The sequence below is a fragment of the Colias eurytheme genome, chromosome 17 (assembly GCF_061535395.1).
Source record: "Colias eurytheme isolate Ceu_HAF_F1 chromosome 17, ilColEury1 Martin Lab GWU primary, whole genome shotgun sequence".
In the NCBI taxonomy this organism is placed as follows: Eukaryota; Metazoa; Arthropoda; class Insecta; order Lepidoptera; family Pieridae; genus Colias; species Colias eurytheme.
In genome coordinates this window covers 10,135,447-10,161,760 of record NC_142996.1, presented here as the reverse complement: position 1 = coordinate 10,161,760, position 26,314 = coordinate 10,135,447, and the positions used below count along the sequence as shown (strand labels likewise).

General features: G+C 34.9%; 3 protein-coding genes across 4 annotated transcripts in view; 2 read left to right on the top strand and 1 right to left on the bottom strand.

Annotated features, from left to right (window-relative positions):
* Positions 1–465: 465 nt before the first annotated feature.
* Positions 466–26,314, bottom strand: part of LOC149901461 (U5 small nuclear ribonucleoprotein 40 kDa protein) — a 46,133-nt gene continuing 20,284 nt past the window's right edge. The window contains exons 1-6 of one of the 2 annotated variants that reach the window (XM_090111860.1): positions 5,675–5,900; positions 5,412–5,538; positions 4,807–5,010; positions 3,681–3,923; positions 2,649–2,827; positions 466–668 (exon numbers count right to left, since the gene is read on the bottom strand). In XM_090111860.1, coding sequence (XP_089967986.1) covers positions 489–668; positions 2,649–2,827; positions 3,681–3,923; positions 4,807–5,010; positions 5,412–5,538; positions 5,675–5,791 — 1,050 coding nt within the window. In that variant the 5' untranslated portion in view covers positions 5,792–5,900 and the 3' untranslated portion in view covers positions 466–488. Of the gene's footprint in view, positions 669–2,648; positions 2,828–3,680; positions 3,924–4,806; positions 5,011–5,411; positions 5,539–5,674; positions 5,901–26,314 lie in introns of those variants that run through there. The other variant, XM_090111861.1, reaches the window with a different exon arrangement.
* Positions 10,248–17,305, top strand: Sting (transmembrane protein sting). The gene is made up of 9 exons (XM_090111627.1): positions 10,248–11,093; positions 11,207–11,223; positions 11,259–11,389; positions 12,308–12,358; positions 12,605–12,843; positions 13,381–13,641; positions 14,685–14,850; positions 15,386–15,499; positions 16,228–17,305. The coding sequence occupies exons 3-9, from the start codon at positions 11,320–11,322 to the stop codon at positions 16,323–16,325; spliced, it is 999 nt and encodes a 332-aa protein (XP_089967753.1). The 5' UTR covers positions 10,248–11,093; positions 11,207–11,223; positions 11,259–11,319; the 3' UTR covers positions 16,326–17,305.
* LOC149901462 (nucleolar pre-ribosomal-associated protein 1) lies at positions 17,952–24,493 on the top strand. Its single transcript, XM_090111510.1, has 3 exons — positions 17,952–18,241; positions 18,511–23,224; positions 23,450–24,493. Exons 1-3 carry the CDS (start codon positions 18,028–18,030, stop codon positions 24,435–24,437), a joined length of 5,916 nt encoding a protein of 1,971 aa, XP_089967636.1. The 5' UTR covers positions 17,952–18,027; the 3' UTR covers positions 24,438–24,493.

Sequence of the window (26,314 nt, the reverse complement as noted above, 5' to 3'; positions counted from 1 at the left end):
GGTATGTTGATAATCCTATCCTACTTCCTACTAATATTATAAATGCGAAAGTTTGTCAGGATGGGTGTGTATGTGTATGTTTGTTACTCTTTCACACAAATACTACTAAACTGATAACTATGAAATTTAGCACACAGGGGGTAACTTGGATTAACACATAGGATAGGTTTCATCCCGGAAATCCCACGGGAACCTGAACTATGCGGGGTTTTTACACACTTTTTATTAGCTTCACCTGTATGTTTGTTTGTAACCGACTTCTTTGGGCGTGATTTTGACCCACTTTAAACATTTATTGAGGACCGATGACAATACACTAATTTGATAAAATTATTCCATTTTTCAATTTGCAAAAAGCGTGTTTTTTAGTTTAAAACGCGGATGGAAAGCTAGTAATAAAGTAATCCAATTTTAACCAATTTTTCTAAAAATCATTCACCTGATACAAAAAATGAAAGGCAAACACTTGATAAAAATATGTATTTATTCTAATTATCGATTTCTCCCAAATATATTTGTTTATCACTAGACGCAGACAGGACGATGGGCTCATTTCTATGGAAGTTGACATCGTTGACTGCACCGTTGTGACCGGGCAGTTTGTACAACACCCGTCGCGATGTTGTGTCCCAAATATATAGGAATCTATCTGCTGAACCCGCTGCTACCTGGAATAATCACTACATAGTATAAAACAAAGTCGCATTCTCTGTCCCTATTTCCCTATGTCCCTTTGTACGCTTAAATCTTTGAAACTACACAACGGATTTTGATGCGGTTTTTTTTAATAGATAGAGTGATTCAAGAGGAAGGTTTATATGTATAATAACATCCATTAAATAGTGGAGAAGTACTGTTATTTTTGAGGTTTCTAATGTGATGTCGTAAATAATTACATTTTTTCCGCTTACATTGCAAACGCAGGCTGAACCCTACGAGTTTTATCAAAATAATGTACTAAGTATTGTACACATTGAAAAGGTCTACAGAAAAGTCCGCGATGGCATATGTATATCTCTTATGGATTACCCACAATAACTTTTTTTTGTCATTTACTTTTTACGTCAAATAATGGCTAATTTTCGAAGCGATTTAAACCAATACAGCATTAATCCATAACCAATTAAATACATTGAATACATTGTTCATTTAATATAGATCTATATAGCCCTTTACACCGTATGATTTAAGTGAATATTTTCGAAGATATTACAGATTTAAAAATTGCGGGACGTACCGTTTGCAGCGGTACCGGCCGGCCGGGCCGCTATGTTTTTATATACAACGTTAAAAGTTTTTCTGTAGTGTATTTAGTATCAGCATTGCACCCGTGCGAAGCCGGGGCGGGTCGCTAGTAACATATAATCTATACTAATATTATAAATGCGAAAGTAACTCTGTCTGTCTGTCTGTTACTCAATCACGCCTTAACTACTGAACCAATTTGCATGAAATTTGGTATGGAGATATTTTGATACCCGAGAAAGGACATAGGCTACCTTTTATTGCGAAATATGTACCACGGGCGAAGCCGGGGCGGACCTCTAGTATTTAATATAAATTACATAATATTATGTAATATTGACATGATTTTAAAAGAGCAACTATGGAGTTTCTTGCCGTTTCTTCTCCATAGATACTGCTTTCCGAATCGGTGGTAAATGTTAAAAATACTAGGTAATGACGATTCGAAATTGCTACTAAATAGTAGTCTAATTGAATAAATGAATGTTTGAGTTTGAGTTTGAATATTAGAACGCATTTTTAAGGACGATTTATTCTTTATGTTAGGTTCAATCTACACTTGGCTGGTTATACAAGATCTGTATATGTTCTGTTTAAGTAATATCAGTAAATGGCTAATAATAATACAGAGAAAGAGTTAATTGAAATATCAGTCATAGCAGAAGATCGAGAAATAGTATATAAGCCCTTCCTTAACTAATCTATACTAATATTATAAAGCTGAAGAGTTTGTTTGTTTGAACGCGCTAATCTCGGGAACTACTGGTCCGATTTGAAAAATTCTTTCTGCCCATTTATCGAGGAAGGCTTATAGGCTATAATATCATCTCGCTAAGACCAACAGGAGCGGAGCCACGCGCGTGAAACCGCGAAGCGCAGCTAGCCCTACTAATATTATAAATGCGAAAGTTTGTGAGGATGTGTGTGTGTGTCTTTGTTACTCTTTGACTCAAATTCTTCTGAACCGATTACAATGAAATTTAGCACACATATAGAGGGTAACTTGGATTAACACATAGGAAAGGTGTATCCCGGAAATCCCACGGGAACGGGAACTATGCGGGTTTTCCTTTGAATTGAAGTCAACAAACCAATTTTTTGCCTCTTTTTACTTCTTCAAGTGATAAAGACGTTTAAAGCATTCATAACTCATGAACTAGTGATCAGATTTGTATAATTCAAGACGTAATCGTTTATAAGCCGCGCGCCTAATTAATTTCACGTATAAAACAGATTACTTCGCGGTCGTCCACACTAGTCAGGCAATTACCTGACTTTATAGTTTATACCATTACAATTTTTTTTTATCACTATACCAATAATAATTATATTTAAGAATCATTGTAAACAAATGTTGGTTGACCAAATCAATAAATAAATAAATAAATAGCAAAAAAAATAACCTTAGAACCATCGGGAGACCAGGCACACCGCAATAAGTTCTTCTCAAAGTTATGCTGATGTCCCGACATGAGTTTTACACATCTCTCCGAAGGTGCGAATGGCCTTACATCCCATATCCTTAATGTGTTATCCATTGAGTTGGATAGTAGGTACGAACCGTCGTATGATAGCGCCATACCTGTAAATACATAAAATTTAATATTTATCAAACTAAACTTCCTTTAGTGTCGTTTTTGAATCGTCAAAATACGGAAAATTTATAATTTACTAGATTTCCGCCCGCGTTTTCAAAGGAAAACCCGCATAGTTCCCGTTCCCGTGGGATTTCCGGGATAAAACCTATCCTATGTGTTAATCCAAGTTACCCTCTATATGTGTGCTAAATTTCATTGTAATCGGTTCAGTAGTTTTTACGTGAAAGAGTAACAAACATCCATACTTACAAACTTTCGCCTTTATAATAGGTCATTGGTGCGGAGAGCAGTTTCTACATTAAGAGCTGCACTAGAAGATCTAGCCAGAAACTCTGTAGTTACTATTATGTTCATATCAATGGATTACCATCTTCCATCAATTCATTAATACCATGGGTACTATGTAGTGTATATAATTAAGTAAATTGCGCATGGTTTAAAAAAAATTGTAAATTTCAAAACAAAATTTTTGTATTTGTAACACGAAATAGCAGGAATGCTGTATAGATATTTAGAAAATTTTATTGATTAAATGACTATCTGATTTTCCCGGTGTTCCCATTTTGTTTCAAGCATTATTAGCCAAACTTAGACATTACACATATTACATAGTAAATACATACTAGCTGCTCCGCGCGGTTTCACACCCGTGGCTCCACTCCTGTTGCCCGTAGCGTGATGAAATATAGCCTATAACCTTCCTCGATAAATGGGCTATCTAACACCGAAAGAATTTTTCAAATCGGACCAGTAGTTCCGAGATTAGCACATTCAAACAAACAAACAAACTCTTCAGCTTTAAAATATTAGTATAGATACTATAACAAAAATCCTCACCTGTAACTGTATCAGTGTGTCCTTTAATCTTATAAGATACCGATTTAGTTCTAATATCCCACACTTTAATAACATTATCGAGTCCTCCAGATATGATTTTCTCGGCTGTATCATTGAACAAAACTGATGTAACTGGGTATGAACTATCTAGTGATGCGATGGGGTTGCGTTTTCTTGCATCCCACAATTTTATTGTATTGTCATCTGAAGCTGACACTAGAAGTTCTGGTCCTCTTCTTGCCCCTAAAATTAATAAAAAAAAGACGGGTTGCACTCCAGGTGCCGGCAGAAGTGAAAACTTGATTATTAATGTTGAGCATGTTTGATATTTTGGAATGGTATCCGTCTTACGCTTTTTCGATCAGGTCACGTGTCCTGACGCGAGTTTAAGATTTTATACCCATTACAGAAAAAGTGCTCAACGCCGCTAAAGAAGTTTTCACTTCAAAAATTATGATTCATAAGATTTTAATTATGTGAGCTCCATTTGTTGATATATGTTATTTAGTCTGTCAGTTATTCATTTAAAGTTTAAACTATAAACAATAGGGTGATAATGGTTTTACCTTTATCACTTTTATATGACTGCCTAACTTTGTAACATGAACAGGCTGGATTATGCAATGTATATAATTATATTTAAACACAATTTCGTAACAAATAATTACAATTTTATATCTCTCAAGACAAATTTTATAAATAAACTAGCTGCTCTGCACGGTTTCACTGCTAGCGTGATGATATAAAGCCTATAGCCTTTCTCGATAAATGAGCTATCTAACACCGAAAGAATTTTTCAAATCGGCCCAGTAGTTCCCGAGATTAGCGCGTTCAAACAAACAAACAAACTCTTCAGCTTTATAATATTAGTATAGATTAACAATGCAAAACTAAATCTAGTTTCTTGTTCTAGTTGCTTTTTTTATTGGCTTTGTATCTGTACTTTAAGAGCTAGCGCGCACGAGCAACTTTGTCTCCGCAACTATTTTGTTTCTCCCATCAATTTGTATGAAGAGTTGCGTCGCTACGTGCGCGCACTTTCATACTAGCCCATAGGCGGGAGAGACAAAATAGTTGCGGAGACAAAGTTGCTCGTGCGCGCTAGCTCTAACTATTTGAAACAAACCTGAAACAGAGTTAACAAAGTTTGCATGTCCCTTGAGCTTTTTGATCCTGGTCCCCGTGGGAACGTCCCACACGGCTACAGTGTTGTCCGTCGCACATGAGTACATGTGGGCGCCGTCTGGAGAGAAGCACAGCTCCATGATCGCGCCCGTGTGCCCCTTCATCACCATCACATTCTCACATTGGCCGTAAACATTCCATAGAACTGAAATTGAATACAAATCTATACTAATATTATAAAGAGGAAAGATTTGTATGTATGGATGTTTGTTACTCTTTCACGTAAAAACTACTGAATGGATTTAAATGAAATTTAGCACACATATAGAGGGTAACTTGGATTAACACATAGGATAGGTTTTATCCCGGAAATTCCACGGGAACGGGAACATGCGAGTTTTTCTTTGAAAACGCGGGCGAAGCCGCAGGCGGAAATCTAGTAGATTATATTATAATCTGTTAATATTTAGATTACTAGATTTTTGGCAAATTGTAATTAAAGCAGTTAAATAATCGTACAATTTATAAGTGCAAGATGAAGAATGTAGATAGTTGTAAATTAATCTTACTCAGTTATATAGTTGCTTAGAGAACTGTGTTACTTACAGATTTGTCTGTCAAATCCTGCAGAGGCGAGATGCTTGCCCTCTGGATGGAATTTAGCTGTGAATATCTCGCCTTGATGACCTTCTAGTAACATAATCGGCGCGTACAGATTAGATGTTCGTGGAACCTAAAAAGGATAAAAAATATGGACAGTTACAAATGTTTAGCGACTCTTTTAATAAAGAAATCTAAAGAAAGAGGTTGCTGATTGTGTTTTGTAACCATGAGAAACATTACACTTTAAAATACCAAAATCAAATTACCGTCGCAGTAACCACAGCTTTTTCTCTAGTACCGGCAACAGATATTTCATGGCGTGTCTTTTTTGCTGGCACAACCGAGTATTCATCAGCTTTTCGTTTTATTTCTAACTCTGGCATTTTTAAATGTATTGATTTTAGTTATTGTTTTTAAACAAACACAAAACACACCGCAATTCCAAAACCAACTCCACCAACCACAGTCCAATTCTGTCAAGTGTCAGATCACATATGAATCACAGACTATATACATATTACAGAGAATATGAATCCACCCATAGACTACATATTATACTAGAGAATCCACCACAGATTATGTACTTTCTATTTTGAGCAGTTCATAACTTGATGCAGTCGTGGTCTAAGAGCAATGTCGTGGTCGTCGTATATGCATATATTGCATACGACGACCGTCAATATATTATAATATTCGTGCACGAGCGATGAAGTTAATCATAACTTAATCGCGTAATTATTGAGAGTAAACCGTCACGTCCGGGTCCGCGTCATGGGTGGCATTGATTTTGGTATTTTTGAATCTTGATATAGAAGTTACACTTCTGAGACACGTGTGCTCGGCACACAATATACTCTTTTTTATATATTAGGTAGGTAGTTGAGTTATTTAAATTGATTAAATAAAATTATTGCATACTAGGGAAAAATTTCAACTGCACCACGCAACACTTTCAAAGATCTGTCTACCTATATTACTTGCTCTGTGGATCGTAATTCGTAGGCGCGGGTCAAACAGTTTGACGGTTGACCCGCGCCGTAGACAGAGAAGTTTCTTGGTTTCTCTGTCTACACCTCTACACTGTGGATCTGTCGCAAAGAGTCGTAGAGGGAGAATGAACCAAAGAGTATATATCTGTGTTACCCGTTATATTTTACCTTGATTTTACCTCTTTTACCTATTGAGTTATTCTGATTTCTGTCATCAAATGACGTTTTACAAGAAGACGGCCAAAGGGAAAAGCGCGGGAAACTTCGAAGTTGGAGGGAGTGTTTCTAAAGCTTATTTAATTTTAATTATTTTTTTCGTAGTCAGAGGTGTTTATTTTGTAAATATTACTTGTATTTATTATATATATTTGTAAATTTACATAGTTTTGTGTTATGTATATATTGGTAAGTTTTCTTTTATATTTTTAGTATGTAAGAATCCTCGTACGAGTTTCGGGCGGGAATATGAATGACCCTCAGGTCCTATTGTGGCAAGTTTACACTCGGTCCTTAAGCTCTGGAAGACTACCTGAATAGCAATGGATGATAAGATTGCTGGAGGACGGATACCAGTTGACCGAACAGCCCGTGGGTGATTACTAAATGGTCAAGAGTAGAACGATTGCGGAAAGAAAACCGCATTACATTGCAGCAGTTTTATAATCGTTACGTCTTGAGATTTACTAACTGTTCGTTTACTTGGCTTGCTTCATATACGTCTTACTTCTTTCATTTAGAGTACGCTCTACACTGATGAAACTCGCTCACCTACTGAACAGAAACGAAATGGATATCAATCAAAGCATTTATTTCGTTAATATACTACCACAAACACATTTTGAAAACACTTACACGTCTAGTCTATACAAACAACTATTAGCAATTTTTCTACGGTAATTCAATAATCACGTGTAGAGAGTATTCGTTACTTACAAAGAGTACAACACTGCATGACCGTAGCATTTCAAAGTGTACTAGAGTCAAACCGCTACAAGAATCGCTACATTACAAAAATATTCTGCCAATACTGTTTCATAAGTAAGTGTTTCTTTTCTTTAATATTTAACACTAGAAGATTGAAATCGAAAATTCATATCCCGTCCGATTAGGGCCCTTCTGGCCTCCTCCACTCAAGCGACAGCCCAAGCCGAGGTTCGAGATCCCCGTCCAGGGGGAACGCCCTTGTGCATGTCGCTACCAGGGTGAACCTTCAGTTCACCCACGCGTCCGCGTTAAAATGTAGAAGCCCTTCTGGCTAACATTGAGACACCACACAAAAAAAAAATGTTGTGTGGTTTTATGAAACCACGGTAAAAGTGAAACTGTTCGAACGGTTCCGAACACTGCTTTGTGTAGCGCATGTCGCGTGAGGGTCGGCTGCCGAGTAGGTATACCTACTCGGCAGCCGCGATACACGCGACATGCGCTACACAGACCAAAAAGTTTGAGACGATGTAATAAAAGTTTCACTTTAAAAATCATATAACGTGCATACACTATACTTGCCTGATACTGTGATGCTGTAACCACGTTGACAGCAGGAAGAATCACGATTTGATTTGAAACTTTATTCGTTACAGCGATGGAAAAATAGGCAGCAGTTGTAGTTGCAAGTGTACAACTCTTCCAAACATAGCCTCCTCTTCGTGAATGGTTTCAAATAATCTATAAGATACGCATGGAACTTTTTTTCATTGCTGCTGTTTACACCACTCCACCTTGTTAACATGCAGTCAGTGTTTCCAACGAGCGAATGTTTGATTATTAAGATCGTGTCGCACAAGTCACAACGCAAGTTTGTGACATGATTTTCTCTTACCGGATCCGGAGTAAGTTTTGGGCCCTCGGTGGCCGTCTTGGAACACGATGGTCTAGTAATGTGATCGTGAAAGAAAGCAAACTGACAGAGGCAGTTGATTATTGTGTTAGGCGCGAAGAAAGTTGTAGGCTCCAGGTCACTGTTCGCCAAGCCTGGATGTAAAAAATTAATAGAGACGCACTGATGACATATCGAGAACAGACAGTCCTGACACTGGTGCTTTCTCATAACACGATTGCAGTTTACTGATACGTTATAGAGTTTCCGACATGATTTGTAGAATAAATTTTGTAATGCTTCGGCCTGTGATTCAGTAAAACTGGACTCTCTTAGTAGGTTTTTATAATCGTTAGATCGAAACTTACTCATTACTGTATCAACCCAGAAATGGCTATCGTTGATTCTGTTTTCGGTGCTGCTAGACGCTACAGACTTGCTAGCAGATGGTTTGTTTCCAGATTTCAAGTTTGGGCCAGCCTCTTTGCTCGTTGTTTCCGATGTCGATGCTTTCGTTGGCGATGCTTTTGATGTTGATGCTTTCGTTTTCGATGCTTTCGTTTTCGATGCTTTTGATGTCGATGCTTTCGTTTTCGATGCTTTTGATGTCGATGCTTTTGATGTCGATACTTTCTTTGTCGATGCTTTCGTTGTTGGTGCTTTTGATGTCGATGCTTTTGATGTCGATGCTCTTGATGTCGATGCTTTTGATGTTGATGCTTTCGATGTCGATGCTTGCGACGTCGATGGCTGCGATGTCGACGGTTGCGACGTCGATGCTTTCTGAGACTGTTTTTTCCTAGTCTCGCGTGCCGGCTTCACGTTTGGCTTATCAGAAGCCGCGAGTTCGGGTTCTTGCGACTTGTTATCAGTAACCTCACTTTGATTGCGTAATGGTTCGGTTTGTGAGCTAGCAGTCACTTCCTTTGTTTCTTTCTCAACGATTTCCATGATTGGCGTGATCTGCTTTTCTTCTGGTTCGATTTGCAGCCCACCGTAGGGACGTTTCTTCGGCAAGAGTATGATTGGCTTCGTTGCTGGAGAATCACCGATGACATCTTGTTCCTTATCACCACTGTTGCTCGTTCCAGCAGCCGGAACATTCTTAGTCGCTGATGATTTTGTCGGATCCAACATCGTCAAAGGACACGTCACTTCTGTCAGAATGTCCGGTCCCCCAAGTGATAAATCAAGAGCACAGTCGGATTCGCTATTAGTATTAAAGTCAGACATTGTAACTTATAAAAACAATGAAGTGCGATAACGCCTTTATAGGTCTACCAGAATCTGATGGCATATTTATATTTCAAAAATACGAGATTTTCATGTGGCAACTTTATTTGACAACTATCAAATTGGTTGTCAAATTATTTGTGTTGATGATTAATTTTTAGGATTTTGTCTTCAAAATCTTCAAAATGTCCATAAAACCGCTGCGATCACAAGCAAGAGGTGTTGTTTACAATGTGTATAGAAAAATATTCGATGAAGAAGGGTCAAACACATCACAATTTTCAATTTTAAAGCGCGTGAATGATTTTATTGCTAAGTTGGACTTACCCGGTTTTGATACTTTAATTTAAAAATGTTATAAATAGGTAACTATAATATTGTTTGTTGATTAAAATATAATTTTATGAAAACTTATAACAGATTCGGCTATTTGTCAAGTCCAAGGTGTACAAGTCAATTTTATAATGTGTTAATACTTACGAAAATAAACATGATTTTATTTTATAAAAAATTATAAACAATCGTTAAATATACCTAGTAAATAAGTTTTGATCTGCATTATCATTACATCCATATTTTCACATGCCATAATTATATACATATATTCAAATATAGGTATGTGTAAATACATAATATTATTATATATAGGTAGCGAAATATCTGCGGAACGTTAGTACACAGCAATGTTTTCGCAACTTTTTCGCAATGATGGAAGCAATAAAGTCCCACGCCTGCTTTGAGCGTGCTGATATCCGCAATGACTCATGTTGTTTACGCCCTCCCGGCGCACGAATAAATTAGTCACGATTTTCTTCCTTTCAGTGCGGTTGATATCGTACTCCTGATACGTTTCGGTCTTGACGTCCCTGATTGAATGCTTTCGCGTGATGCAACCGTAAAACGATTTTCCCAGCGTAAACAAAAACTAGTTACCCGGCGGCCGGCGTGTGCTGGCGGCAAACGAAACTGCGATAAACCGATCGACACGTCCATTACTATATTATTTGCTCTGTGACGTCCATCGCTGGGAATGATTTGAGCGGCACAGGGCACTGACCTAGTGACCTCGAGCCGCACATAAAAACGAGACTGATCAGTGATCGTAATTTTAATACGTTTTTTTTGCAGATAACGTGACGGAATGTGTTATCGCTTTTTTACTACCCAAGCTTGCTCACACCACCAATTTATCTGAGTTGCTAAAGCTGAACTTGTTCTATGTTTACCATGGAGTCGAGCAAGGTACTTTGAGCGTTTTAGGAGGTAACATATGTCGTCAAAGGGGATATTTTTATTTTGCCGAATGTCGTCACACTCTCGTGACGTCTTCGTTTTGGTTCAACGCCTACGAGTGCTACATCAAAGAATACTTATACTCTAAAAAAGAGTGCTACATTGATTGGCAAGATTTATGTGACAGTGGGTGCGATAATGTATTTTATAGCAATAATTATTTATGCTACATGCATTTGTAAGAGTAACGGAACTTGATGCCGTAATGTATTGTATACTAAATATCATTTGTGACATTGATCATGTTCCCTATTCGTGTGGACGGATTACAGAAGTTTACTCGTTGGTAGCAGGTAGAGTCAAACCATAGTCAAACTACCAATCGGTTCACTAGTGAGAGTCAAAGACTACTAGGTATGTATATACGGATGGTGAGAGTGCTATTCACGTGCTATTAGCTATATCTCCCACAAGAGAGCCACTATATCTCAGCAGATAACCTGTCGAATGTACAAACCCTTTGTTAGCTCTTATAGGTACTTACCGTATTATTAGTTTATAGTACTCTTTGGTACTTACGGATCTTCAGAGATGTGGAGAAATGTAGATTTTGCTATGGAATTTAGAATTAAATGAAAAAATGGTCCAGGGAGATGGTAGAAATCACATTTTCGTGGCGGAAATTATATTTGCGTTAGGATTATTTGTTGGTAAGTTGAGAAACATAATATTTTTTTAAATAACTCGGGTAGGTATCTTGAAAGCCTTTTTTGAAGACTAATATGCCTAATAGGTCATTCTTCACATCTTAATACTATTCTAAAGGCGAAAGTTTGTATGGATGTATGGATGTATGGATGTTTGTTACTCTTTCACGTAAAAACTACTGAACCGATTACAATGAAATTTAGCACACATATAGAGGGTAACTTGGATTAACACATAGGATAGGTTTTATCCCGGAAATATCACGGGAACGGGAACTATGCGGGTTTTCCTTTGAAAACGCGGGTGAAGCCGTGAGTGGAAATCTAGTACTTACTTATATAATATTACCGTTAACTATTAGAAAATACGCAGTACTACATAATATTATGTTTAATCATACTTAAAAATGATTCTTAATATTATTAGGAATGTATGTTTATAACCTATTCTCCATTATGCCAGTTGGTGTGTTTACATGATAGGCTTTCTCAGAATATTTTAAATAAAACTATAACAGGAAGTGAAGCGGAGCCTTTACTTATGTTACTTTTATAAACAATGCAACACTTTGATAAGAACATCCTTATTGTACAAATGAAATAGTGCTTTAAAAACATTAAACATTGAGATGTGTATCTATTATGGCCGCCAACCATCCCACAATGCTTGATTTATTTCTGCTTTGCAAGACTTAGTTAAGTATTCCCACAAAACATTGGATGTGGTCCTAAATTTGAGAGAAAAGTTTAAAAGAGTGAACATTTCTTTATTTTCATACACATTTGAATGGTATGAAAATAATTATATTGACAACTATTCTGTTCCTCGAGTTAAACAAGAACATTGTCCTAATATCAACATGCCATTTATGAATTATCATGATTTGATTAAATATAGTGCTACTCTTATATTTTGTATAGGTTCAAGCAGTTTTGATAGTGGTAATAATATTAAATTGGCAGTCACAATTGGTGAGTTATATATATTTTATGATATTATTGTGTGAACCAAATTGATTGTATCATTTAAAATATAGAATCATGTTAATAAGAACAATTAGGAAATGTAAGAATATTTTGATTTACTGTGTAAAATATAAATATTATTGATATATTTTAGGCAATGATTTCTACTTTTTAAACTATCCGCTAATATAATACCAATAATACCTTAATCCTAAGTAAATTCAAACAATTTATTTCAATTATTTATTTCAGGTCGATACATTGTGTGTCTGTTGATAATTAAAGTTTTTCACGAAATTTGTTCAGTGGGTTTTAATGTTATTTACTGTAAATACAAAGTTGAATACGATAAAATATTAGAAAAATACAAGAACGACTTGACAGTACTAGTGGTTGCTGCTGGCTTATTGATTTATCAAAAGGAGAAGGTGTTAGAGCAAGACTTTGTTCTTTTATACATTGCATATTTATTCACAAAGTACACTGAAATGGTAATTGCATTATTTTTATTTTATAGCTGCCCCAGCAGACGTTTTTCTTCACCATTGCCTCTTTTTCGTATTTTGTACATAAAAATCTTATCTCCATAAGAATCTTTGTTATGCCTTTACAAAAAAGTTAAAAAAAATAGCCGAACTGGTGAAGCCATTCTCATTGGCGATTTATTATATTATAAAATATCTCATAAACCGCATTCAAAATGCTAATACAATTAAGTAGTTCTTATTGGAAAAGAATGCTAATTTTAAAAATCCATTTTGTTTATGAAACAAACACGATAGAATGAAATATCAATTATCCCCTCACTAGCTGATTTCCGCGGCTTCACCCGCGTTGTTCTGCTTCTGTTGGTCTTAGCATGATTAGCCTATAGCCTTCCTCGATAAATGGGCTATCCAACACCGAAAGAATTTTTCAAATCGGACCAGTAGTTCTTGAGATTAGCGCATTAAAACAAACCTTTATAATATTAGTAAAGATGATATCAATGCACTTATGTGTATTTTATGATAATGTTGATGTTCCAGGAGGAAAAACAAAAGTCCATAAATTATGGTATCGGAATGGCGTGTAGTTTCTTCGAGGGTTATCTGGCTCATATTATACCAAGTGATGGAGCTTCCTTTGTTGGTTTTGAGGAGAATATAAACATATATGAGGCAAGACACAATGTGGTGTTTCCAGTTAAAAAGTTGTTTATTATTATAACCAAATCACTGTATTGCCCTCCGGACTTAAAGCATTTCAATAAGACGGATAAAAACTTGCCATACTTGGAGGCATGCCAGGTTAGTATGTATTTGATTTTTTATTTCATAGCTACTAGCTTAAACCTACCCTTATAAAAATCTACCATTACAAATTATATATAGATTTAGTTGTCATAATTTTATTTACAACTAGCTTTCCGCCTGCGGCTTCGCCCGCGTTTTCAAAAAAAAACCCGCATAGTTCCCGTTCCCGTGGGATTTCCGGGATAAAACCTAGCCTATGTCACTCAGAAATGATGTAGCTTTCCAACAGTGAAAGAATTTTTCAAATCTGCCAAGTAGTTTCGGAGCCTATTCAATTCATACAAACAAACAAACAAACAAAAAATCAAACCTTTCCTCTTTATAATATTTGTATAGATGTATATAAAAATGTATATATATACAAAACGATTTAACTCGAAAGCTACTCTACCAATAAATAATATAACTTATTTATCTGGTGTCAATCCAAGATAATTTTATATCCATCATTTTATATATCCATAAAAATGAGTATGTACACTTCAGTCAACTAAACGTTGAAATGTTTTGATCGAGTTGAGCTATGTCACTGCACATGTTGCATATAGTCACTGCTTATACCATATACCGTACCCTTGACAAATAAAAAAAAAAGTTAAGTCCCATGTCCCCTAGTGGGGTCAGGGGCAGATGCATTATACATCTGTTTCACTGATCGATATTCTTTAGGGACAAGTAGGTGATCAGCCTTCTGTGTCGTACCAGACCGAGACATATTTTTTTCCTTGTCTCCACCGGGAATCGAATCCAGGACCCCAGGTTCTACGCTCACGCGTCAACCACTGTACCAAGGAGGCGGTCGCTTATACCATATAACCGTTTACAAATATGTGGTATCTAAGTCTAAGGCCGCGTTTCCATCTGCAAGAATACTTGCGCAAGAAATGTCCGACAGTCTGTCTGACAGCAGCTTGCAAGTCTAATTCCGCGTTTCCACCTGCAAGTAGACTTGCAAGCTGCTGTCAGACAGACTGTCGGACATTTCTTGCGGAAGTTTTCTTGCAGATGGAAACGCGGCCTAACTAAATGTTGGTCAGTCGCTAGAGGGCATAGAGAAGGACGTGGCCGCGGTGAAGAACCGCAAATACTGTAACAGCGCATACAAGATTCATCGGGCAGCCCCGCCCCTGTATCTCGCGGTAGAGTGCGCTACCCCATTGCACACCTTGCATAGAGTGCTAGAGAAGCGGGCCCTTTGTGAGGGTGAGGTTCTTTCCTATTATCTATACTAATATAATAAATAAATATTTCAGGACAATTTTCACACAAATACTTATATAGATAACTAGCTGTTTCCTGCGGTTTTACCCGCATTGCTCCGCTCCTGTTGGTCTTAGCGTGATGATGTATAGCCTAAAGCCTTCCTCGATGAATGAGCTATCTAAAACCGAAAGAATTTTTCAAATCGGACCAGTAGTTCCTGAGATAAGCGCGTTCAAACAAACAAACAAACAAACCCCTCAGCTTTATAACATTAGTATTTAGTATAGATTAGTATTTATAATTTTAGTATTTAGTATTTAGTATGGATAGGAACCGCAAAGCGCAGCTAGTGTTTAATAAAAAAGAGTGTTACTTGCTAATAAACGATTTATTTATTCATTTTATGGTATATATTTTTTTAGTGGCAATTCCTGAACCTAAAAATTTGATTAAGAAATAAATAACTTTCATTTTCGACACACAAAAAATGTAATGTGCAAATATTCAGTATTCAAAAAAGCTTTAATATTTTCAGAACTCGGCACAGTAAATGTGAAGGAAGTTGTCGACGACTTTTGTAGGACGCTCGAAACGCTTATAGAGAAAAGCCCCGACTGCCGCGGGAAGTGTGTGCTCGTGCACTTTGATGGTGAGTTGCCAGTCAATCAATCCATACTAATATTATAAATGCGAAAGTAACTCTGTCTGTCTGTCTGTTACTCAATCACGCCTAAACTACTGAACCAATTTGCATGAAATTTGGTATGGAGATATTTGGTACCCGTGAAAGGACATAGGTTACCTTTTATTGCGAAATATGTACCACGGGCGAAGCCGGGGCGGACCGCTAGTTATCTATATAAAAAACTAGCTGTGCCGCGCGGTTTCACCCGCATTACTCCGCTCCTGTTGGTCTTAGCATGATGATATATAGCCTATATTCGTGGATAATGTATCTTTCGAATGGTGAAAGAATTTTTAAAATCGGTCCAGTAGTTTATGAGCCTATTCTTTACAATCAAACAAGCAAAGTTTTCCTCTTTATAATACTAGTGAATAGTGTAGATTAATAAAACATAAACATAAAAAGAGCGTAAATGTCGAGCACACGTGGCAGAAGTGAAACTTCTTTTGCAAGGTTCAAAGATACCAAAATCGTCGCCTTAGTCCATGGCGTAACGGTATTGCCATTACGCGACCTTGAAATTTTACTCACAACGCGCCTAGAAGTTTCACTTCAATAATCTTAAAAAAAATTCGGCTCCTGTTCTGTGGACATTTCATTATATTGATGGGTAGTTAATTTATAATTGTTGTAGTTTTTTGCGACATGTACATAATACATATTGTGTATTTATAATAATTGTTTATTTTCAGATAAAGATCCAAACCAGAATCTCGCAGACGTGCTTATAGAAAAAATACGTGAATTGGAGCCAAAGTTTGAAAGTATGATTAAGCAAGACAGGTTTTAACCTCTCTTTCTATCACTTAGAGATATCTTTTATTGAAGCGAGAAAGCATATTTTTTGTAATTAGAGTAAGAGTTATATTTTGTCAGTCTTATTTGCTAAGTCTCATGTTATTTATAAGTTAAGGAAAGGGACAGGTATAGATTCTATAGACAAACAAGACTTAAAATATTGACTATAAGTCAAATTTTTATGTTAAAATTTAATCATAGGATTGTTTTGTTTTTTTTATAAAGTTATTTTTTTTATTAACTTTTGTTTTTAAGCGTTATTGATAAATCTTATAAATTGCTATAATTACAACGCATACAAGTACTGTACATGTATGAATGTTAACAGTGAATTACTTTGGCCAATAAACCTGTTACATTGTCAGTTTGTTTATAGGTACATTTGTTGTCTTTAAATGTTAATTTTAAATTTTCTAAATAGAAGTTACCTATATAAAGATGGTGTTGAATGCTAAGTCACTAGCCAACAGATAGCCAGTATATACCTGATATAGATATATTTTTGTATACTTAAATAAATTAGTATTAAGAAAAATGTTCTGAATTTTAATGAATAGCATAAGAACTATTTTTATATTTTTTAAACGGAAGGCCTCAATTTATAGTTTTTTAAGTGCATAGGCACCATAGTTTCTTAGCTATCTGCTAAATAACGATATATTTTATAATCAGTTTAGATTTTTGTAGATCCTGTGAATATCTTTGACATTTAAGTGCATTTGGCGCGAAATTTACAGATGCTTGTTAATTGAATAAAAAAAAAAAAATGGAAGTTACTATAGTATATTTTATGATGTGGTAGTCATTAATTTATTGACTGTGATAAGATCCTAGGCTTAAATATGTGAGTCCTGCTATTTTATAAGTTTGAATACTAAAGATTTAATGTGCTTGGCGCGAATATAAGAATTTTATTAATTTTGAAATTATCTTAATATTTTGATACGTGTTATTATTAAATGATGACAATTATGTTACCTAGTTTTATTTACTATTCTATAAAAAAAACCCGAGATCCAACCTGTGCAAAGTTAGCCCCCCTATTCAGTAAAATAAATTTTGGTCATTTTCTCATTATGGTTAACCAATGGTTAACGAATATATTCTAGTCACAGGTGGTTTTCATACTAATTATAACAATATAGCACTTCTATTAATTATTTTTACTGTTCTGTGATCTTAGTACATCAATTACTGGAATCACAGACATGAGGAAGAATGGCATACAGACTACAGTTTATCACTCAAGACTACTCAAAACATCTTTCTCACCAACAGTATTGTTTTATCGCCTATAGATTTTTAAACAATGTTTGCAAGAAAAAAAGATGGTAACAGTACCAAAATTAGTCTTCTCTCCTTTATCTTGTGCTAATAGATTTTTAGAACCCACCACAGAACAGTAAAAACAAATAGAAGTGCTCTAAAGTTATAATTATTTATTTAGTCGTATGAAAACCAATGTGGAACCACAGACTAATAATAATATACTACGTATGTGGAACCTACTTAAAATAAATCCATGAGTCCGATAATTTTATATTTATTATCTGTCTTTTTTGACATTTAAAATTTGGATCGATTTGACATGATATTGTAAATTGTCAATTGTCATAACAAACGCACATGTTAGTATAATAGCAGAATATTTTATTTAAAATTATAGATAATTGTTATAGTGAAATATTTAAAATATGGGGAAAAGAAAATACAACGATGATTCTGAAGAATCTGTTAAAAGAAGCAAAAAACCTAGTGCTTCTGAAGACGACAATGAACAAAATGAAGATGCACAACCTCAAAGTGAAATTAATGCTGAGAATGAAAATAAAAAGACGAAAAAGCACCTTAATTTTGATATTAAACACTTCCGAAAAGAGTTAGCGGAAAAACAGGGACAGACAATGGGTGAGGCTATTAATATAGACATTGAATAAGCTAAAAGTTTTCTTAAAACTAGATTCATAATTTCAATAACATAGTATATACCGTTTGTTAAGTATCATTAAGAGTCACTTTGTACTATTTACTATTTTTTATAAAATAATAAACCTGCTATTATTGATATTTCTAACCTCTAGTCACTAATTGAACACTACATTGTTTGATCTTAACATACTTAGAGCTACAAATAAGGTTGTAATCTATTAATTTATTCAAACATCTATTTATTTCAGCTCTCACACAATTTCTTCAGGTGTGCCTGAACCCAGACAGTGATATAGACTACTTAGCAGAGTACCTTAGAGTGGGAGGCAATTCACATGAAATTCTTCGCCAAATATCTACTGACAATAAAAAAAATCTATCTCTCGCCACTCCTACGTTTCATATTTTTCACTTAATCATTCTTAAGGTACAATCGTCAATGCCACAAATGATTATGATTACTGAAGAGGCTTGTCGCTACTTCTTAAACACCTTTATACCTACCGTTGAGATCATGATTAGTGAGAACTCAGGGCCTCGGCACAGAAAGATTATACTCAACTTACTAACCTCAATGGTCACAATGAGTTCTGATTTAGGTGTAGAAGTACTAAATCAGCTACCGTTAACACCTAAACATTTACAGTACATTGTTGAGAAACCAAATTACAAAGAGAAAGACAATGTAAGAACAGCTTTTGTACATTTCATGACTTCATTCCTAGTTGACGGTCACTTACCGCTCATTAAAGCATTGCTCGAAAAGCAAGGATTGCTTCCATTAGTAATACCTGGATTAATTCAGGATGAAGCAGAGGCTGTTGTTATGTTTCTCAATATCCTGGAGAAGAATGTTATCAATAATACATTGATATCGAAAACTCTGAAACTCAAAACATTCAGTCATCAGGTGCTGCACAATTTGTTTAAAGTGTTCAATTGGAAGGGACCTCCGGAATTAAATAATGATGTACGAAATGAGTCGCGCCCAGAAATTCTAACATTGTTGTCAAATATAATAAAAACATTGTTCACATCGCACAAACTTGGATTGTATTTTGTTGATCCATATCTTGGTACAGGCGATACAAACAAGAATCAAAATTTGTACAAGGCTTTGCTCAGCTTAAAAAGACCGTGGGAAAATAATTATGAGTGTGACACAGTTCTTGAGATTGTATTTAAATGTCCCGACTTACACAGAGCAGTAATTCATGTAATTGAACAAAGTTTTCAACCACAACATTCACCGATATGGGAAAAAGCGACGGAATTTACGATTGCGCTCATAAATAAATTGCAACCGGAAGACATGGTGCCTCGTTTACAGAACTTGAACTCAATGCAAACTGTTAATTTTATAAGATTTGTGACGTTACCTGTACCATTATTAAAATTAATGCAAGCAAGTATAGGAACAGATCCACAAATATCATTATACAGCATAAAAGTGCTAGTAAAGATGTTGCAATCACTTAAACGTTATATGGCCTTGCTGGAGTTGGAAGATTCCAATATAAAATTGATGGAATTAAGAAGTAAACTTGAGTATTTCATTCCGAAGCATGTGCCAGCGCCAAACGTCATTGTTTCCTTAATAAATGATATAACAAGTGGCAATGAAAAGGATGAAGTTTCCCAAGATTATAAGCTACCAAAATTGAATACAGCAGATTCTCTTTTATCACTTATAGATTTATTGTTGCTATACAATTACGTACATCCTGCATTTTTTGAATCTCTTGAAAGTAGTATTGACATGAAAACAATTTTGGAATTTACAAAGACATTGTCGTCAGGTCAGATTTCCCTTTTGAAGTTTAAAGTCGTGTCCTTGTGGTTGATATTGGATGAAACAGCTATATCTCTTAAAAATCCCATGTTTAAGGATCTATTTCTCATCATGCTGGAAGTTTTTACGAGTGATGAAGAGGACACATGGATAGAAGCTAAAGAAACATTGCACAATTTTTTCAAAAACACTGAAATTTTCGAAACCGATGAAAACGAAATACATTTGATGTTGTATTCTTTACGCAATGCACAAGTTAACCCTATATCCATTGTTGCTGATGTAGTAGAATATGTTTTAAAAAATAAAAACGATTTGACTGAATATATTAAAAATCAAATGGTTAATTTCGAGATATCCGATGAGAGTAATGAAGCTAATTTGGAGAAATTATTTAATGATCTAATGAATAATAAAAATACAGAAGATAGTATGTTTTTGGAAAATAAATTGCCTTCTCCATTTATTATTGGATCCATACAGTATATTCAAGGGAACAAAGAAGCAAAAAAGAGTTTAAAAGGTTTCTTATCGTTGTTTATAGCTAATTTATTGCATTGCAATTACTCTCCAGAGTTATCGGAAGTTTTAATTGGAGACTCGAAATTAGATGTCAGGAGTTATGTGGCTGATTGGACTACAAAGCCTGTTTCTTTACCAGATACACTAGTAAAAGATGAAATTTTGCTAAAAATATCCAACTCAATTATTAACGACGAAGATATTACTATTACTGACATATTTCCAATATTAATTAGTTCTGAAGATGATTACGACTTTGCCCTAGATAATTTATTTTATAAAATACCTCTACAAAAATCAGACAGCACTCAACTATTTATATGGGCGAAATATTTAATGTTCTGTGCAGTTGGATTATCAAAAACTGATGAACTAACCCCAGAGAAACAGAAGAAAATCATAACATATTTTCAAGTGATAATTGCTATTGGAAAAAAACATCACTTCATAGGTACCATCAGGAATATACTTCTAAATTTATTCAAAAATACTCACTTCCTCAAAATATTTAAGGCATTGGATGTCAATAAGAAATCGTATATTCTCGTTACTGATTTCCTGTTACAAATTATTACACAGAATAGAGATATAGTTGATTACTTGGACAGAAAACATTTCATTTTGCGCTCATTCCAACATAAAACTTACACGGAAATTGTAAAGGCATTCATAAAAATAAATAAACGAAAAAATGTAAACAGTGATCATACAATAAAAGTACTAGATATTGTTGGACTCTCGAAAGAAAACGACAATCAAGTATTTGATCTTATTTTTAAAACAGAATTAGAGTCTTGTATTAAAGATGATAAAGAACCCAGTGTGGTTATAGAAATATTAAGAGTTTTAATTGAGAAATATTCAAAATCTATTGACTTGGAACTTTCAGCTGAAATTGTAACGAAATCTATGAAGTTATACACAGATCTAATAACAAATAAAGATTTTACAATTAATTTAACAGGTTTAGAAAATGCATTAACAGATTATTTTGAGAACAAACCACACCAAGTTTTGCATGTCACAGAAGAAGAGTTTAAGAAATTTTTCCATGCAAATACAATACGAAAGTCTACATCAAATCTTGCTTCAGTTTTACTGAATTTCAATAATAAATTGTGTTTTGTATACAGAGATGAAATAAATAGACCAGAGATATTAAGTCAACGGGAACTAACACTGCCACTTGGAAACGCTATTGTGAATCATGGTCAATTTCTGGCAAATAATAAGGAAATCTTGGAAAAATTATATGATGAATATAAGTCCAATATCAGTAAATATTTAGAGAAGCCCCATAAAGCGGGACAGGTTTACATAGCTAGTTGGAAGTTGCTGAAGAAACTTGTGACGGAATGTATGACGATACCGGATTGTAAAAAAATATTCTCCAAGATCCACAAATTCGAAGTCTTAGATTTGAGTCATGTTAAATTACTTCAAGTCATTCTGTACAAAATTTATCTTAACGCTGAAGAAAATAAAATAGAATATTTTATTAATTACATTTCGGCAGTACTCAATGTAGTGTTGAATTGTTTGAAAGATGAAAAAATTAATGATTTAGATGAAACAATATCCTATGTCTATAGTACAACACAAATCTGTAAGATAAAACAATTGGTTGACAATAAAGATGAATTCAAAAAAGTAATAGATGGCGCGACGTGGAAGAATTTTTGCAAAGCGGTTCTAAAAAGTGCTCTGAAAGTAAAAACAGCGGATCAAGATAATAGCTTAGGACCGAAACTTCTGTGTTTACTTACGGTATTAGTCAAGTATTTTTATCCTGTAGATCATGAGGATGTTGCTGTTCTGTTCGACATGGTGACGTCACATTCCGAATTCTTAAATGTTATGCTCAGTTATCACAGTCTGGAGATAAAATCTAGGTTGCTCCAGTTTCTATATAGCCTTATTACTTTGAACAAATCTATTATGAAATCACAGCAAATACCGGTTTATTTGAGTGCATATCATGCCACGAAGAACCCTTGTGATAGGTTGATATTATCGATTTTACAATACTACGAAAGTAATGGATTACCTGTAAATGAGTACAAACCTTATCTCTGGGGAGATTCAGCCGCTAACTATTACGCTGTAAGGAAGAAGCGTACTGCCTCTCTATGGAGCCATCCAACACCGAATCAAGTACTAAACTTATTTGACAGAGAAATTATCGCGAAGACAGTACGTAACTTCCCAGTTGAGCAAAGATTAGACTACTATTTCGAGCTGCCTGAAACCTGCGAGTCGCTAAAAGATGTTACGATTAAGATGTATTTGGAAAATGAACATGAGCAAAAAGCGAAGCTTGCCAAATGTGAGGCCGTACAAGACAATGAGTCAGTTATAAAGGGTTTGTTAAAAAAAGAAGAATACAGCACAATTGTGAATAAATATAAGGAGAGTGATGTATTATCGGTTTCGCATTTCGATGAAGATGACGAGATATACGATCCAGCTTTTCTATTTCCCCTCTTGAGTCATTTATTAGCTCCTGGGTCTATGGCGTCGTGTTTCAAGCTGCTCAGAACTGGTCTTTTATCGGTCACGGTGGTGGCACTAGGTTCACACTGCCCAATGATGAGGGCTGCTGCTTACCATGTTCTGCACAGATTCTGCATGCTATTAGAGTTGGAAACGTAAGTATAATTTTTTGATTGCATACATTTTTCATTTTTCTAAACGTAACAGTAATTTTTTTGTAACTCTAGTTTTTATAGTTGAATGTTATATTTTCTTATGCTTGATTTGAATTTTATTTGAAATATTTGATTTTCTTTTTTCTAGTTCTAGCCTATTCTAGATTACCTATTTCTAGTTTATTTTTTCCAATATAGTTAAAATATTTATCAAATTTATTGCAGGAGACACAAAAATGAGAAGCTGCTGTTAACAGATTTCGTCACAACGCTGCGCCAGAGTTTAACAAAAGCAATGAAAGAAGCAGCCAATGAAGATAGTATTTTCGGTGACTTGAAGAATCCAAAATTACCAGCGATTGGCGTGTTATATTTAGCCAAAGCATTGACAGTTTGTACTGCGCCCTCCGAGCCTCTCTACAAACCAGTTAATAACTTCTTAATAGCAAAACAGTTTGTCGATCTATCTATTGTCCCAGACTTCCTTAGTCTTTTCCATGATAATGAAGTCGAAAGCCTCGATAGACGACTCTGGATACTAGACGTGATGACGAATGGAATAAAAACAATGATAGACGTTGTTGTTGTATTCAAAAGCATGTGTTTGAAGATGCTCATGGATTTCTACACGACGGTGCTCTGCGACAAACGGACTAAAGTTAAAATTATCAGAGTCATAAATTCAATAGTCGCGATACCAAAAGCCTTTGAAATATTACTCGAAGGGCACGGTCTTATGGCGTGGTTACATTCTATTGTCTGGTACATCGCTAAAGACGATAAGGTAGTCGTTGAAGAAATTCTTGTTCTAATTAAAACTATTATCGAGAGTATGAATATCAATACTTTCCACAAACAAATGAGACTCAAAGTTTCTGATGTTAAAGTAAGAAGCGACGTTGAATACGAAATATTAAGTTTTATTTACGAATTATTGAATCATGTGGATTGTTATGACGTTGACGATGTTATTTCTTACGTTAATCTTTATAATTTAATATCTAAAAGGACTATTAAGTTTTTGACAAAGAAACAGGTAACAAATGTGGTACAGAAATGTAGTGAAAAAATCAAAGGCTCCGAGAGCGTTAAGATCATAAGTCAAGCTCTAGTTTTGAAAAATCCTAGTATGTTACGGAGCAAAATTGTTAAAAACGACGGTAATAGATTGGTTAGAGAATTAGACATGCTTGTTGATGCTTATATTTCATAGATCTAAAACAATTGTATTGTAAAATATATAAGATAGAAATTAAATAAATAGTATTGTATTATAACAAGTTTGTTTTATTGCCCAGTAAATTATCATTTTCATCTAAGTGAAGTCCCGTGTCCCCGTAGTGGGGTAGGGGGCAGATGCATTATTCATACATCTGTTTCACTGATCGATTTTTCTTTAGGGACAAGTAGGTGATCAGCCTTCTGTGTCCTGCCAGACCGAGACATTTATTTTTTCGTCTCCACCGGGAATCGAACCCAGGACCCCTCGGTTCTACGCTCACGCGTCAACCACTGTACCGAGGAGGCGGTCATCATTTTCATATGCGTGCGTATTTTTATATTAATTCCCACTTCTGAAACATAATTTCTGTGTCACTTAATATGTGGTATCTAACTTAATATCATAATGAATCTCGCTAAAAAGTATTCGCACACTGAAGGTAAATTTCCCATTGCCTTTGGGTTTTTGGACCAAATAGATTTGACGATATTTTTACTTCCAAGTTTTGAGCTCAATTTAATTATATAGGTATATAATTTTAATATGTATAAAGTTCTGCATAACATATGCCTGTACCTTTCCAATTAGAAACATACATTTGATGTTATTCGTCTTGTTGTAATCAGAGGTAAGAAATGGTGAAACTTGTAAACTCTGCGATGTAATGTTATCTTGCGGATATGTCGATAGGTGTCGATAGATAGTGATAGCGATAGCTACAATTACACTGTCCCTTCTCTAGCTATAAATTTGAAACAAATAAGCAAATAGGTACCTAATAGATTTAAGGAAAGTCTACACTAATAATTGTCAACCGTAGCGCAAACTGCATATTTTCTTGACTTGACAACTATCTAACTAAATTTTATCCTGCAGATTAGATTTAATATGTGTATCCATAATCTCCAAAGTTAAATACCCCAAAACTTTCTGGACGTAGGCGTAGCACTTATTAGAAAATGATGACCATGTGACCGTGCATAATATGAAATTTAAATAATAATTATAATGACTCGGTTAGGTTAGACGCCTACATACCTACAATAATAGATATCAAGAGATTATTAGTTATAAATTTTAGTACACATCTATATATTTGAATTATTAATCGTTCTAATCAATAAAAATATGCTTAATTCACCAGGCTTCCGACTTCTTAATTAAGCACCATTAATTCGATATACTTACATACCCAACGATTTATATTTAAAAACAAATTACATGAACAGCCTTATTTGTGTCAAACAATGTTTGACGAATCCATTCGATACTATAGCAATTTCAAATTTATTCTTAAACATCTTACTAACATATTATTTACTAGCGGTCCGCCCCGGCTTCGCCCGTGGTACATATTTCGCAATAAAAGGTAGCCTATGTTCTTTCTCAGGGTCTAAAGATTATCTGTGCCAAATTTCATCAAAATCGGTCCAGTAATTTATGCGTGAAAACCATACATACATACATACAAACCTTTCCTCTTTATAATATTAGTATAGTATAGATATAAATTTTCGATAAATTTCAATCGTTTAAATCCTATCGATATGTGTAAATACTTTCAATTTATATTTGTCTTACCTAATGGATATAAGCTTACAATACAAGGGTTATTAGCAATAAATATAGTTCCTGTGACAAGCGGTAATTTCCCTGTCTCCATTGCAATCATGAATCAAGATTATTTAAGAGATTATTGGTTACGAGTAAATATATTTACGTAGGTATATATTGATGTGTCCAGGGCTTTAAAGGTTATGTGAAATATGACTACTTTAGGTATCTATAATATAAATAATATGTAGTAAATGATTATTTAGGTTTTCAGCTGACAATAGTACCTGATTGGATTTGTTTCAATGCACTAT

Bases quoted from the DNA above. Each gene is read 5' to 3' on its own strand.
- Sting (XM_090111627.1), top strand. From the start codon at position 11,320: ATGGTCCAGGGAGATGGTAGAAATCACATTTTCGTGGCGGAAATTATA. The intron at 12,359-12,604 runs GTGAGTTATATA...TATTTATTTCAG, and splicing joins TAAATTGGCAGTCACAATTG to GTCGATACATTGTGTGTCTG. The intron at 12,844-13,380 runs GTAATTGCATTA...TTGATGTTCCAG, and splicing joins TCACAAAGTACACTGAAATG to GAGGAAAAACAAAAGTCCAT.
- LOC149901462 (XM_090111510.1), top strand. From the start codon at position 18,028: ATGGGGAAAAGAAAATACAACGATGATTCTGAAGAATCTGTTAAAAGA. The intron at 18,242-18,510 runs GTGAGGCTATTA...TATTTATTTCAG, and splicing joins AAAACAGGGACAGACAATGG to CTCTCACACAATTTCTTCAG. The intron at 23,225-23,449 runs GTAAGTATAATT...AATTTATTGCAG, and splicing joins ATGCTATTAGAGTTGGAAAC to GAGACACAAAAATGAGAAGC.